Source organism: Ammospiza nelsoni, chromosome 6 (genome assembly GCF_027579445.1).
Source record: "Ammospiza nelsoni isolate bAmmNel1 chromosome 6, bAmmNel1.pri, whole genome shotgun sequence".
Classification (NCBI taxonomy): Eukaryota; Metazoa; Chordata; class Aves; order Passeriformes; family Passerellidae; genus Ammospiza; species Ammospiza nelsoni.
In genome coordinates, this window is record NC_080638.1 from 41,711,925 (window position 1) to 41,727,391 (window position 15,467).

At 54.7% G+C, this 15,467-nt stretch overlaps 1 protein-coding gene across 2 annotated transcripts; it reads left to right on the plus strand.

The window, feature by feature from the left end:
- The first annotated feature begins 9,505 nt into the window (after positions 1-9,505).
- Positions 9,506-15,308, plus strand: EIF2B2 (eukaryotic translation initiation factor 2B subunit beta). 2 transcript variants are annotated; one of them, XM_059474140.1, is made up of 8 exons: positions 9,506-9,668; positions 10,233-10,353; positions 10,882-11,030; positions 11,741-11,904; positions 12,178-12,273; positions 13,104-13,241; positions 13,807-13,837; positions 14,821-15,308. In XM_059474140.1, the coding sequence occupies exons 1-7, from the start codon at positions 9,506-9,508 to the stop codon at positions 13,831-13,833; spliced, it is 858 nt and encodes a 285-aa protein (XP_059330123.1). In that variant the 3' UTR covers positions 13,834-13,837; positions 14,821-15,308. The 2 variants fall into 2 exon arrangements, with proteins under 2 accessions (XP_059330123.1, XP_059330122.1); XM_059474139.1 differs by lacking the exon at positions 13,807-13,837 and adding an exon at positions 13,881-13,947.
- Positions 15,309-15,467: the final 159 nt, after the last annotated feature.

Here is a 15,467-nt window from a genome sequence, read left to right on the forward strand (position 1 = left end):
TCCGCCGCCGCCGGGCCATGGGAGCGCGCCCCGCTCCGCGGCCGTATTTCACCGCCACCGCCCCACCGCTGCCCCGCCCCGGCCCCGCCGCGGGGCGGGAGCAGGTGCTGGCCCCGGGGGCCGCGGGCACGGCCGGTGCTCCCGGACGCGGCGGAGCCCTCTCCTCCAGCGCCCCCGCACCGCCTCCGGGCACCGCACCATCGGGCTGTCCCGGCGCTTCCATTCACCGCCCCGTGCCCGGTGAATCCCCGGCCGGCGGGAACCACCGGGGCTCTGCTGGGTTTCTCGGCTTGCTGTTTTCGCTGCCCCATGCCCATCCACCCGTTCTGCGCCCACCTGCCTCCTGCCCCCATACAACAGCCCCTTTCCCACCATCCTCTTAATTCCTCTACTGATGCCCTGTTCCCACCCAAACTTCCCGTGCCTGTCCACCCATCCCCTTCCCCCTCAAGCTGCCCCGTGCCTGTTCCATCAGCCCCTGCCGCTGGACCCCTGCCAAAGGGTTTCCAGCCCCCTCAGCCTCAGGTACAGCATCCTGGTTCTGGTCTACAGCTCGGAAGGGAAGGGGGCACAGCAGGTCTTGGGTCAAACCCTGCTGCCAACCCAAAGGAGCTCTGTTGGCCTTTTCTGTTCTATTTTTAAGCCCCAGAGGCCAGGGAAGCTGGAACTATGGGAGGTGTGATGAGATGCCGACAGGCAACACGATCCCCCGTGGGCTGCAGGTCCCAGGGAAATAACGAGCTCTGTGTCCGTGCCAGGATTCACGTCCTCCTGGGAGAGTGGGGAGGCTGCTTCAGGGCTTCCCTACCCAACACCATGTGAGGTCTGTCCCTGCAGCATGAGGATGCCAGTGATCCGCTCCCAGCCTGTGGGATCTGTCCCCAAGGGATGCAGGGCATGCCAGATGCCTGTCCTCAGCCCTGCTGGGCCATGCAAGTGGCAGTGACTCAGGCACAAGCAGGAGCTGGGCTCAATCGGGAGCTTCTAGGCATTGGTACCACTGAGTGTGTCACAAAGCTGCTGGAGCAAGGCCTGGCAAATTAGCATGGAGATGCTGCAGAGATAAGCACAGAGAACTCCCAGCCCCACTGCGGGGAGGGTGTGCTGCAGTTCATCACTCAGCACCAACTCAGCAGCTGCTGGGGCTGCTGTGGCAGTGTCAGTGCCTGTTCATGCTCCTTCTCCTGGCTGGGCAGCAAAAAGCAGGTAACATCCTTAAAGTGGTGACTGGAGCATGCCTGTGGTCTCCCTCTGCCACCCTACAGACCCTCCTGGGCCAAGGGGACCCCTTTCCCACTTCCCCAGGGCTGGTTGTGAGATGGGGTGAAGAGAGCATTTCCTCCCACCCGAGAGCAGAGGCTGCCCTGAGCAGCAGCTGCTGCCAACTCACTGGACAGACAGAATCCTGTTATTGCAAAGACCGTGACCACACGGGGCCTCATGCCTGTCCTTGTAGGAAGGTCCCTTGGGGCCACCTCTCAGACACAAGGCCAGCCTCTGGCGCTGGAGCAAAGGGCTCTCCCCCAGGAGCTGTGTGGCTGGGGAGGCCAGCCCTTAATTGCTGAGTGCAGTCCTGTTCCTGGTCTGAAGCTATTTCCTCAGAGGCCTTGGGCAGAGTTTACATTCCTGGGATGAGCATCCACTTTCTAGGCAGTGTGGAGCAGAGACAGGAGAAGAGGAATAATATTTGGACACCAGTCACCTGTGATCAGCAACATCCTCCTGCATATGGGAGAAACATCAAGCCGGCTGGGGTCACAGCTGCTGGAGCATTGTGCCATGCTCCTCCCTGGGGGGCCAAATGTGCCCTTCCCCAGCTGCAGGACAGGGCTGGAGGTCGATGCTATAAATGCACCAGCATGTCCCTCGCGCCGCCCCCACTCGGCTCTGGGGAGCGGAGTTACGCATTAGGGAGAAGGGACAGAGGAAGCTCAAGGAACCAGCCAGGGACATGAGGCAAACAGAGACATTTCCTTAAAGAGCAAATGCCTCCCTGCAGTGAGCCCCACGCAGTGGCTGCTGACTGGGAGCATCCCCTCGAATATGGCACTGCTGCCTGTGCCACCTCCCTGCCCTGCTCACCGAGGTGAGTGGGGAATGACGGAGTGTCCTTGCTGTGGGTGAGCCCTGGCTGTCAGGTGAGGAAGGCCAGCCCTGGCACTCCGCTGCAAGCATGCCATGGCACAGCCCTGCCAGGGAACAGGGTCACCTCCATGTCTCCTTCAGGGTGAGGGGGAAGAGCAGGGGCCCTGGCTGCCCGGGCACTGAAGGAGCCCAGAGCAAGCAGCGGCTCTTCCCTGCAAACCCCACCCTGCTCACTGCAGGCAAGGTCCCTCCTAAGTAATCTTTTCCATAAAACAGCCCCATGTCAGCATCAGAGTTCTCTCACGGGCATCTTATACTCTGCAAAATCCCACCTTTGGCATCTCACATGGAAGAACCCAATAAAAACTTGTCCCTGCATCATTCTTAAACTGACTGCAGCCAGGGCCTCCTGTGTCACCCCTGAAGCCCTCGGAGAACACCTCTGAAATCCTCAGGGCATTATTTTTGTTCTGCTGCTATGTAGGACAGATAACTCAGTCTCATCAAAGCTATAGGCTTCTACCAGGGGAAGGGCCAGTCCATCCATGATCCAGTGCCCAGCACAGTCACCCTCTTGTGTTTGACCCCAGTAGGCAAGAACCCCACCAGCAGCTCCCTATATCCTGCATTGTGACGGGACTCCTGAGGTCAGAGCAGCATGAAGATGTAGGGCACTGGGCTCCTCACACCTGCCATCATCCCAGAGCCCCCAGGTCTCACCCTCACTGTTTCATTTGATTGCTTTCCCTGCTTCTGTGATCTCTTCTCTGAGAGTCTCCTAAGCTCCACTACCAGAGAGTCAGTCCATGCTAGCACTGGGATAAACCAGGTCAATCATCTGCAGTTTGTATCTCGGCAGTGAGAATGAGGACGGGAATGGGCTGGCTGGGGCATCCCCAGCTCCAGCCTCTTGGCACAGGTAACCCAGGCCTCTCTCTCAGGCCACTGCTGCTGACTTCTGAGAAATGCAGGGATCTCCAATGCCCTTGCAGGCAAGCAGAGCTGCACCAATGACCCCCGAACAGTCAGGGCTGCTCCTCAAGGAAACAGCTTGCAAACAAGCTGCCTGGGCACCTGGGCCCGGAAAGACTCCTCAGAACTGTGCTGCAGCAGCTCCAACTCCGAGATGCCCTCGGCAGCACATCCCCTGTCCCTGGCGGCTGCTGTGGTGGCGTCAGCGCCTGTCCCAGCCCAGGTGTGCAGGGGATGTGTTTGCCGAGGGGAGGCTGACAATAGGGGGAAATGGGCCGGGCTGTGCGCCCCGATGGTGGCGGCCTGCAGCCCCGGCCCGCGGCAGGCGGAAGCGTCCGGCCTTAGTCAGCACCGGCCGCACGTGGCAGGAACTCTGCTGTTTGTTTGGGCTCCTGGGGAGGGGAGCTCAGCCTCCCTGGGGACCCACAGCCAAACCTGCAGGCACCTGACACTCCAGCTCCATGCCTGGGGACATCAGGGGCTGTTCCCCGCGGGTCACGGGCACTGCAGGCTGGCCTAGGTCAGACGTGAGTTTTGAAGGGACATGGAATGAGCACCAGGACTGCCTGAGAGCACTCCAGGTGAAGAACCCAGGCAAGGGGAATCCTTGGCAAGCCTGGGTGCTGCTTTCAGACACTAATCCCTCGTGGGGGCAGGGACGATGCTACCAAGAAGGGTGTCCCTGAGAGTGCCAGACCCAAGCCCTGGTTTGGGTGCGTGCGGCCCTCGTCCAGCCAGCGTTCCAGGAACACATCAGCGTTGGCAGACACAGTGCCACTTGCTCAGTGCTCAGTGGCAGTGCCTGTGCAGACCCATGCTGTGGGGACTGGCCAGGCCACGGGTGTTTGCAGAAAAGCACAGGCCTGGGGCAGGGTGACGCACTGGAGAGCCACACCACAGCCCCAAGCATACGTGGGCACCTACAGGTAAGCGTTCAGTCAGCAGCCCCGACAGCGAGCACAGCTACTGCGTCAAAACAGCAGCCCCATGCACACCAAGTGCCTGAGAGACCAGAGCAGGAGGCAGAGACAGAAATCACAGCACAGCTCACCCTGCTCTGCCCAAGCTCCTCTCCTGAAGCCCTGGGTGGGAGCTGCAGCTTTAAGTCCCAGAAAGCTTGCAGGAATTTCTCTCCAGTAGCTGTAGAGTGCTGTGCTTGGGAAAAACAAGGCTGAGAGCAGGACGGACTGGTGCAGCAGTGTGCATGGCCTTCTGCCACGGGTAGAGACAGAACAGCCTGGGCCCGCAGCAGATGGAGGCACAGGGAATGGCAACCGTGGGAGGGGTGAGATTCTCCCAGCAGGAGCTGAGCAGCCCTCTCCTCAGGAAAGACACAGAGGTTACTTTTCCACCAGAGAATCAAGCATATTCTGCACATTAATCACATTTCACCTACCCTGGGGAAAGGGCAGTGAGCACTGAACAAGAGGAGCGGCACACAGGCACAAACTGGCTGCTGCTCTGCTGCTGCTGCCCCTGCTCTCCAACTTTCCCAGCCCAGCCTGTCGGTGGGCAGGGGCTGCCAGGCGCTTCTCTCCCCTGCCAAACTGGAACCCAATCCACGCCCAGCCCAGAGCCTCTGGCCGCTTATCATGTGGATGCAGTTCTCCTGCTTTTAGTTGTCATAATATTGACACAAAGCAAAATAATAGTGATGGCGAGACTCTGCCTGGCTCTGGAAGGCAAACAGGCAAGGAGACGGGGAGTAGCAGACTCCGCTATTGTGTGGGACAGGGCAGCAGCCAGGGCTGCTTCCCAGCTCTGCTCCTCAGCATCACTCCTGCTGATAAGAGGGGGATGTGGGATGCGGGCGGAGGGGGAATATAAGCTCCACAGCACACCCTCCCTGATGGGGAGAGTGGACGTGTGTATCGGCAGGGCTTCATCCCAGAGGCTTTCCTAGAATGTGGGTGGAGGAGTGGCTCATCTCTCCCTTTCCCTGAAACCTGGCAGCCGCTGAATAGCTGCCATCACCCGCAGCAGACAATGAGCAGAGCGAGCCCGGGGCCAGCTGCAGCGCAGGAGCAGAGGAACTGCGGGGAGCTGGCTGGTGACCAGGAAGCAGCCCAGACTGCTGGTGTCACGGACCCCTTGGTGACCACACGGCGTCCGGGCTGCACTTTGTCTCGCTCCAAGGGCCTGGCTTCCTGCAGCCACACCAGGTTTGCTCCGGGACTCCTCTGAAGCCAGCCCGGAGGGATGAGTCCCCAGCAGCACCTTCTCTGCAGCCCAGGCAGAGTGCCATGTGCCATGCACCCTCAAAGTGGTGGCAAGGCCACAGCCAACACCTGCATGGTGCCACTGGGTTTTCTGAGCACTTGTGCCTTTGGTGGCAGGGAAAAAAGCCAATGCCTTTTCAGGGTGTGAAGGTCCAGGACACTAATAGCAATGCTGAGGACAACAGATCCCACCCAGCTCTGTAGCGTGCTCTCTCATCCCTTGCTAGAGCTTGTTTTCCTACATGACATGCAGTGACTTCCCACACTTCCCTCACCTCTTCCTGACCAGCCTGGCCTTTGAACCAGCTGCCTCCAGCTGCCTTTATCACGAGGGGAGACCTGGGCTACTGCCATAGATGAATGAGCCGACGAGTGAGGCTCCACATCCAGGGGAGGCATTTGGACGCCAGCTTCCCATGCCTCTCCCAGGGGCTGGGAAGAGCAAGAGGCAGCCCAGCCTGCTCTGCTTCCACAACAAGCCCTGGAAAAACCTTCATGCTTCCCAGCCTTGGTCTCTATTTTTAAGGCTCCTAAAAGGAGGGGGGCGCAAATTACAAACTTGCTGGCAGGAGAGACGGTCCCTGGGCCGGATTCAGAACCGCCTACTCATTTTCCATAGGGATTGTGGACTCCATTGGTACCACAAGGGTCTGGCTATGGGCTTGGCCTGCCTGTGTGTGCTGTGCTGACGTGAGGATGAGACAGCAGCCATTTTCCAGGCAGCGACAAGCACACGTACACGCAGGCGGCCAAGCCAGGAGCTGCACCAAATCCTTTGCTAACCTGAGGTACTGAATCCATCCTGTCATTCCCCTCAGCAATCCCTGCCTGTCTCCCCTTGGCCACCCAGGCAGCCACAGCAGCCAGGCTTTCCTGAGCACGACCAGTTAGAGACAGCTGTTACAGAGTGATCAGCAAGGACCAGCAGAACACGTGTCCTGGTACCTGCAGTGTCAAGCTGAATTTCAAGCATGCCAAAGCTGCGGATGACTCAGACAACGTGCGTGCGCCTGAACAGCCACAGAGCTCAGTCTTCCAGCTGCTCACGTACCTGCACTGGATCAGCAGCTGTTTGTTTGGGCTTTTTGTCTTCTTTCCCTGGAAGCTTGAGTTTTAAACATGCATTCCACACTCAGTTCAGCTCACCATTTCCGTCCCCTTCACTTACTAAGTGGCCTGGTTTCTCCCCTCTAGCACACAGAAAACACTGGTTTGGGCTCCCTTCAGCAGATTCATTCCTGCCTCTCCATCTGTGACTACAAAAGCTTTGGTCTTGCCTTGTTTTTGTCCCAGGCCTTTGAGCACAGGTTTTCTAAAGAGCAGTCAAATCACACCAAAGATACCTTAGTGCATCCTTCCCTTTAGACTGTGCTTTGTGTTCTCCCCACACCCACGCACTGTGATGTCCTTAATTCAGTCACTTGTGCTCAGCAAGTGGCTTAGGCACCCAGCAGTATACTGCTTCTTCCCATGTCACCCACCCAGCCTTCACAGTCCATGCTGAGCTGAGAGCCTGCCCTGCTGCTCCTGCTGGGCCATGGCTCAGCTGGCTCTGCTCTGCTGGCTCCTTCTCTTTGCCTGTGTTGAGCGTGAGCAGCTCACTTTGCTTACCCAACTCTTGCAGATGAGTCCAATTACTGGAGTTCAGCAAACCGATTCTCCTCCCTGGCATTTTATCCAGCCCACTTATCCACTGAGAGTTTCTAATCCAAACAGCCTCCCAGCACACGATGCTCCAGTGCTCCCAGGCTCTACCCAGCCTCTGTCCTGCCTTGTCCTCCCTCACATGAGCACTTGGGGGATGACATTCAGCCCCCAGGGATGCAGAATTCCCTGGCTGGAGGGAAGCAGTGTCTCCAGCAGTCAGCCCCGATGGTACAGAGCAGGATGCCATCCTGGCTAGGCTGGCTGCTCTCCAAGGAGGTGAGACAGTTTTCAGCTCCCCTGCAGGCCCATAAAACGTGCTGCCATGCTCGGCTGGCCAGCTCATTCCCTGCTCAGCTCTTTTGTGCACATGACCAGCACTGTCTGCACTGTGCCAGCCTCCTCGCTTGCTCGTGCACCAGCTGGGGAGCTGCAGGCACCAGCTCTGCCCAGGGTACACCCAGGAAGGGAAGGGAAAGGAAGGGAAGGCGGGTGGGCTGTGCAGGAGACAGCTCCCTGTGGCTGTGGCAGCAGAGGGGGGTCCTGCTCCATTACACCCAGCAGCTGTGGAGCAGCAGGTGAGTCTCCTTCCAGCTGTACAGGGCTGCACCTCCCCACCCCCATCCCTTCTGCACCCTGCCACAGCCTCAAGGCAGTGGGATTTTAGCAGACTACACCAGGGCATCAACATGCATCTTTCCTTCCCCACTTGCCCTACAGTCCCTGTGCTGACTTTGCTGCCCATCCTCCTCCTCAATGCCTCCTTTTCAGTCCTGCTGGGCAGTTCCTGTCTGACTCCTTGGGTCCTGCCAGCAGCAGCTGGCTGCTGACAGTTGGATGTCTCGCAGCCACGGTCCCTGTGAGCAGCCTGGGGTTTGCCTGCAGCTCTCCAGAGAGCCCCAGGCCTTGGCTCAGCTCAGCTCTGCAGAGCTAACGGCTCCGAAATCCCCATTCAGAGGCTTTCATTCATGAAACACAGGGCAGCAGACCAAGCACAGGACTCTGTCCCTCAAGGGACACCAGACTGCCAGCTGCCTAAACTGGCCGTGGCAGCAGTGCCCAGCAGAAAGTGCCACAGGGGAAAGAACAGAAACAGCACAAACGGGAAAAGCTCTGCAGCCTGGCAAAGCACTGGGAAAAAACTGTCCTGCAGTAGTTGTTGGGACCAAAGCAGGGAATGTAAACAGCCCAGCATCCACAAGGAGGTCATAACCTCAGAGCCCTGTTTCCCTTCCTCTTCTCCACCCTGCCTAATCTCCAAGAGCTGCTCTGTTTACTAGCAAGATAAGTAAACAAACAAAGGAAAGCTCCAACGCAGTGATTTTTATTTTTCTGGCCAATCTGCAGGTCCCAGTCTCTGGGTGCACATGTGGGAGCTGTTTCTGCACACCAAGGCAGCTGGCACACAGCCCTGCAGGACCAGCAGCAGGCAACTGATGGGCACAGTGCATGCCAGTAAGTGGCTGTGCACAGGGGCAAAGGGGAATGGGGTTTCCCTGCACAAATGCAGAGCTGGGCAGACCTTGCTCCAGGGAGCCTCTGATTTACGCACTGTGGAAGAAAACACACGCCTAAATCTGGGAAGGAGGAGACAAGGCAGCGGGAACCAGGACAGGTCCAGCTGGGACAGTGGGGCCCAGCACAGTGGAGCCAACAGCTGGGCAAACCCTGTCACCCTCTACTGACTCTCTCCAGGGGTAAAGGATGGCACAAGCTCATCATGGAGTGAAGCTCTGACTTCTACCCAGGGCTGCACTCCCCGAGCACATCCAGCCAAACTCAGATGTGTGGCCCTTTGCCAGGCATGGGAGGCATACAGCGAGCTCCCTGCCCCAGGCTGCTGGGCTCTCTGGCTGCCAGGCAGGCAGGGGCATTGAGCAAGCAGAAGGAAAAGAGAGGTATGGAAGGACTCTCAGTCCCCTGCAGGCTTTGGGTGACAAATCACCTGCATTAAGTGCTCAGAGCCAGCACACCAGCTGTTGGTGTTTTGCTGGGGACCCAGGAGCCCCTGGACAGGAGCTGGCTGTAGGGTGAGTCCTAAGCTAACCAGATGAACAAAAGATGTCATGAACATAGGGCCTCACCATGAAGCAATCACTGAAAGCTTCCAACATAAACCTGTTTGCTTTTATTTCCTAATCTCAAACAACAGGACACAGACCAGAGCGATAGAGTAAAGCAGTAGAGCAATGAGAATTATTCCATGGCTCCAGGAACTAGACACAAAGGAGCTACATTCCTGCCTTATCCAGGGCCGGTTCTGGCTCTGCCAGCAAGAACAATTGGGCTGCCAGGAACTGCGCCTTTCCCAGCCCGTTTGATTTGGCCCTTCAGAGGCCGGCACTACGCGCTCCAAACCAAACCAAAGCAAACCCTCCCGTGCGCGCTCCAAAGCAAAGCAAACCAAACCCGCCCGTGCGCGCTCCCGGCGCTCCCACAGCCCCGGGCACGGCCCGGCCCCGGCCGCGGCACCGCCCACCGCCGGACGCGCCTCTCATTGGCCGAGCCGCCGCGGGGGGGCGGGCACAACTCCGCGACCTCCACCAATGGAACGGGGGGGGGGAGGAAGCGGAAGTGCCGCTGCCATGCCGGGCGCCGCGGAGCGCGGCTCGGAGCTCTCCGAGCAGATCGAGGCCTTCGCGGCGCGGCTGCGGCGCGGCGGGGAGCGGCCGCGCTCCGAGGACACGGCGCGGCAGACGCTCTCGCTGCTGCGGAAGATCGTGGGGCACGGGCGATGGAGCCGGGCCGGTGAGGGCCGGGCGGCGGCGGGCGGACGCAGGGCTTTCCCCGGGCGGTTGCGGCTCCCCCAGCGCCGGGAGGAGGCGGCGGCGGGGGCGAGCCGCGGGAGGGCAGCTGCGGCCCAGTCGCGGCTGTCTGGCGCGGAGGAATCAGCGCCCAGCGCGTTCGCAGTGGCTGCCCCGGCGCGGCGGAGCCCTTCCCGGCCTGCCGCGCTCACGGCCGCGGTACTGCGGAGCTGCCCTGCTCCAGCCGTGCTCTCCCCTCCGCGGCGGCAGTCCGAGCACGGGCCTTTCCAGCAGCACGCCGTTTTCTCTTTCAGAGGAAAGGCCAGATGCACTGCTGATGGCCTTCTCTTAGGTCTGTGTTGTGTCCAAGCGTTTCCGACTACAAAACCCACCAGTGGAACCGGCTGCTTCGTGAGGGCTCTCTGCTCGCCCCTTGCTGGTTTTTCTTGGTGCTGTGGTCCTTGTGCTGGAGCAGCTGCTGGCCCAGGGATATTGAGGGGGTGCGCTGGTTTGATGCTCACATGGGCTTGCTCTGGGCAGCGCTAACCAAGGCCCTCCCCTCTTTTAGGGGAGCTCATGGATCTGATCCGGACAGAGGGCCAGAGGATGACAGCAGCTCAGCCGTCGGAGACAACAGTGGGCAACATGGTGCGACGGGTATTGAAGGTCATTCGTGAGGAATATGGCCGGTAAAGCGCCCTCTTGCTCCCTGTATCTCTCTGAAAACCCAGAACTGCCCTTTTAAGCTGCTTCTGTAAAACCCCTTAAGTTTCCATCAGCCCCTTTTCCCACCTCTCCTAGAGAGGGATTCAGGGAGTTTAACACCAAAGGAAACCTTGTTGTTTCCACTATGGATGGTGACATTTCCTCTTTAGAAACCCCTTGGTGTATGTGTTGTGAGTGCATGACAAGTCTGTGCCCTGGCCTTGGGTTGCTCTCTCTCTGTGCCTAGGGGGGTCCATCCCACTGGAGCAGTAGACTCGAGCCTGCTCCTTGTCTTTGGACAGCAGTGTTTGCACATGTCTTAAGAAGGCACTTTCTGGCAGAGATTTGGATGTTTTTCTGCCAAGACAGCTGTGGGAGGCTCTTTGGTGTGGCATGGTGTGCCTCCTGTGGGTGGTTTTCCTTCCTGTCTCTTCACATCCAGGTGTGCCAGCTCAGCCTGGCTGTGGCCCTGTGCTCTTTCCTGAGGCTGAAGAGGCCACTTCTCTCCACAGGCTTCACGGGCGCAGTGAGGAAAGTGACCAGCAAGAATCCCTGCACAAACTCCTGACTTCTGGAGGACTGAGCGAAGATTTCAGAACCCCTTATCCCTCCCTCAGAGCTAATGTTATTGAAGCTATTAATGAGATGCTAATTGAGCTAGGTACAGATGGGTCTGAATTGCTCCTGAGTGAAAATTCTTATCAGATGGGACTGATGGTTCCCCCTTCTTTAGGTGAAATAAAACAATAAGGATCTGGGAAGCTTAATCTGAAGGAACCAAGGGACTGAAGCCCTGCTGCTCCCATGAATTAGTTTTAAGTCCTCTTTGGCTTATGGGGAGATGGGTAGATTGTGGAAGGAGCAATATGGGGGGCTGTAGGCTGTGCTCTTGGTCTTCTGGGAAGTCTTGAGTCCTGTAAAGAAGAGTGTAAAGTGCACATATAACCTGACCCTTGTCACAAAGAACCATGATACAGTTTTCTTTTTCTGTGATTCTTGTGACAAATCAGGCACCCGACCCACCTTCTGAGGCCCAAGTTGCCCCCCTATTGAACTACAAAAGTGTTGAAGTTTTGTGGGTCTCATGGTTATCTGGAGCAGTGCTGACATAATCCCCTCTCCTCACAATGGAGTTTTCAGTACAGCTGTTGTTATATATAATGAGGGTATAGCTAGGGAGCATGGGGCATTCAAGGGCCAGCTTCTTGGTTCCACTCCATTGGCAAAAATAACGGAGAGAAACACTGCTTCTGCTCTCCCAGTGCTAATAACATTGCTTTAGTGAAAAATCTCTTGTTGTAGGACAGTCCTAGCAGCACAAGTGTTGCTTTTGCTGGCTGCCTTTACACCCACACGTTCCTTGTGTTCCAGAGGGCACGACTGATAACATTGCAATGCAGGCCCTGGAGCACATCCACTCCAATGAGGTGATCATGACCATTAGCTACTCGCGCACGGTCGAGGCCTTCCTGAAGGAAGCCGCTCGCAAGCGCAAGTTCCAGGTCATCGTGGCAGAGTGCGCGCCCTTCTGCCAGGTAAGGCCCACGCTGGCTGGACCCTGTTGTCCCGCATGTTCTTACTGAAGTCTTGTGTCTGGAATCAGGGTGAACATTATGGAAATTCCTCTGTAGTTGAGAGATTGGAGATAGCTCATTATCCTACCCCAGCATCCTTCAGTTGAAGGGCCGTGTTCAGGTTTCATCACTTGGTAGTTTTGCAATTCAGACAAGAATTAAGTGCTGATACCTTTACAGTTACACTGCAGGAGCTATGTCACAGGGAACCAATTGGATTCTCCCTCTTTTTAGGGTCATGAAATGGCTGTCCGACTGTCTAAAGAGGGTATTGAAACTACTGTCATGAGTGATGCAGCTATTTTTGCTGTCATGTCTCGAGTCAACAAGGTAAGGAGGGCTCCACTGGGGGAGGATTTCATGGCAGATTGGGTGCTTAGGCCTCTCAAATCAGCTGCAGGTCCTAGTAGTGATGATGTGTCTCTTTAATGAAGACTCAGAATTGTAATAGTCCCTGTTCATTGCTGGAGTGGAGATTCAGAGTCAGTATGATGACTGACTGAATGGTGACAGGTTTTTCTGGCTTAGTGGCTACACTTACAAGAGGGCCTCAAAGGATTAGCCTCAGTTTTTAAAGGAGATGGAACAAAAAGCAGCATTTCTAAAGGGAAGAAACGCCCCTTTGCCTGAAACAGAAGATGACTGATGAAGGGAATCATTAAGGTTTGTCTTGTTAAACAGACATGTTCTGTACTTTTAGAGATGAAAACCTGGCACCCCAAAATGGGGAGAATAAAAGTACTTGTAACATACTAAAATGCAGCCACATCAGTTCTTATCTATATATTTTGAGCTGTTTTATATTACTCCCTCAAGCATAACGCAAGGGAATTTTTGCAGTGAGTAGTCAAGTTACTTGTACAAAGCTTGTAGAAAAGGGACCACAGCCCAGTTTCTGCTTGGTGTTCCCTGCAGTAGAACATACATTTGTCTCCTGAAGTTCTCTGGGCTGGAGTCATGCTCTTGTTAGCGAGGAACTCAGTGCAGAGCCAGTGCCAGATGAAACAGATCAGGCATTCAGCTGCCCTAGAACTCCAGCTGCTGGCTGGCTCTACCGACACAGTCCTCCTACAGCTCATCTGTCAGGGTCTGAGCCAGGAAGTGTTCCTTCCCCAGTTTGCTGTGGAACATGCTATCTAATTCTGATTTGCCCTTTTAAGGTCATCATTGGTACAAAGACAATCCTGGCCAATGGTGCCCTGATTGCTGTGAGTGGGACTCACACTCTGGCACTGGCAGCTAAACACCACTCCACTCCACTCATTGTGTGTGCCCCCATGTTCAAGCTTTCACCACAGGTAAGTACAGCAGCTCTTCAGGACTGTGCTTGCAGGGGCTTTTGCTTGTAGGAGCTTAGGGGGGGAGAGCACCATCTGTCAGTAAATGGGCCATCTCCCCCATCTAGCTTTGTTACTTCAGAGAGGAGATCCTTACCCAAATCTGGCACACCTCAGGATCTCCTTGAAGCACCTCTGCCACATGTGCAAAGCAGTACATTAGATATCAGGATGTAAACCACTGCCTAGACTGATGAGACTGGCATTGCCGCACTTATTTTTCCTCAACCATGACAGATTTCAGTTTATGCCATTAGTGTTGAAAGGCAGAGAATGCAGAATGAGACTCTTACACTCAGTACTTTTTCAATGTTGTCAATATGAAGTTGCAGACTGAGGAAGTCACTCCTCCAGTTCACTAGGCTTTGGTAAGGGCAGCCATGTCATAGAAGGCTCTAAAAGCTTTGGGGAAAAACCTTTCACCTGTAAATGTTAGAGAGGTTGTAGACACAGGCACTATGTCATTATTGTAAACAGACTTAATATCACCTGGCAAGTCATCTTCCTCTGCATTAATTCCTTCCAGTGCCAGGATCTGTTTTCACAAGGATAATCAGGTAGGACTTTTTTCCTCATCTTCCTGTCCTCCTTCTCATTTAGTTCCCTAATGAAGAAGATTCATTCCACAAGTTTGTGTCACCACAGGAGGTGCTGCCATTCACAGAAGGTACTGGTTATTCTTTATACATCTGGTCAAGCTGGTTCAGATTTTTTTTTTTGTAACTCATACAAAAAAATAAACATCAGAGCATGTTATAACCTTAGAGAGAAAATCCTTTTTTACTGTCTTTGACAGAAAAGAGTGCTGTGAACCATCCAGTTTGTAACTGTATATTACGTAGAGAAAAAGGATTTCTTTTAAACACTGTCTTGGCAGTTTTGCTTCTGCTCTGAAACTGTTTTATTATAGGATGGTGATAATGATGCCAGGTAGGTAGCAGTTTTCTGTGGGACAGGGCCGATGCCCAGCACCAAGGGCACCTTCCGTTCTTTCCTGTAACTTTTTGAAACTTTGTTACATGATACAGCCATTGAAACAAACAGTGTCTCTGCCATGGGCTTCCCACACAAGCACCATCTTCAGAAAGGCCTCAGTGCCCAAGCCCATTTTCAGTTAGCAAAGTCTCTTTCAAAGCCCCATTTCTATGTGACAAAGGGTTTTGAAATGAAGATAGCAGCTTGGCAGCAGATTTTACTTTTGGCCTTCTGAGCATTTCTTTAAATAATAACTTTGGCAGTATCAGGACTGTCTTACATATTGGTAGGGTTTTTTAGCAATTAGTCAGTCTACATCAGAGGGGATCTGGGGTTTCTACCAGCAAAAATGACCAGAAACAAAGTATTGCCATTCATTGAAGATTGCTGTATAGCTGTAATTTGATGACATCAGTGAAGAAGTCAGAAAGTATTCAGGATGTTCAGGTACTGACTTCGGGGTGGCGTGTGCATAGCCAGTTTGTTTAGGGACTCCAGAAGCTGTGCAAAAGACTAACTGTACTTTGAGTTGCTTTGACTGATATTGCTGCTACTCACTTCACAGGGGAGATCCTGGCAAAAATCAATGTTCACTGCCCAGTGTTTGACTACGTCCCTCCGGAGCTCATTACTCTCTTCATTTCTAACATTGGGGGTAACGCACCTTCCTACATCTACCGCCTGATGAGCGAGCTCTACCATCCCGATGACTATGAACTCTAATACTGTGAAGCACATCACTGTTCAGACTCTTACCTTTCTCTTTAGAAAGATACAACAGCTAATTAAAGTGTATGTTGCAAAGGCAAGTTGCTGTGGGGAGCCAGTGGGAATTTGCTCAGTAATGTCTTTTCTACCCAAAAGCAAAAGAAGGCAGAGCTCTTGTACAGGTTTAAATCACATGCTGTGTGAGAAACCATGTGGAGCTCCTAACCCACTTTGATTTTGAAATAGCAAGGCATATGTGTAACTCTGGGGCAGCTAAGCTGTTACTTCAAAGTCTGCTGCAATAAAGGCTGTTGACAGTGATCTCACTGTTAAGCACATTTTCCATATGCAGTTGTTTTGTTTATTTAACTAGCAGGAGTTTTACCAGTGTAATCAGTTGCCTGCACTCACTGCATGATGCTGTGGTTGGCTTTACAGTGTGCTTTCACATGTAAATATGGTGGGACTAGGAACCCATCAACAGTTGTCTTCAAAATGGATTAT

Excerpts from the sequence above, each read along its gene's own strand:
- EIF2B2 (XM_059474139.1), top strand. The coding sequence starts at position 9,506 with ATGCCGGGCGCCGCGGAGCGCGGCTCGGAGCTCTCCGAGCAGATCGAG. Across the intron at positions 13,242-13,880 it reads TGTTCAAGCTTTCACCACAG|TTCCCTAATGAAGAAGATTC; the intron begins GTAAGTACAGCA and ends CTTCTCATTTAG. Across the intron at positions 13,948-14,820 it reads GGTGCTGCCATTCACAGAAG|GGGAGATCCTGGCAAAAATC; the intron begins GTACTGGTTATT and ends CTCACTTCACAG.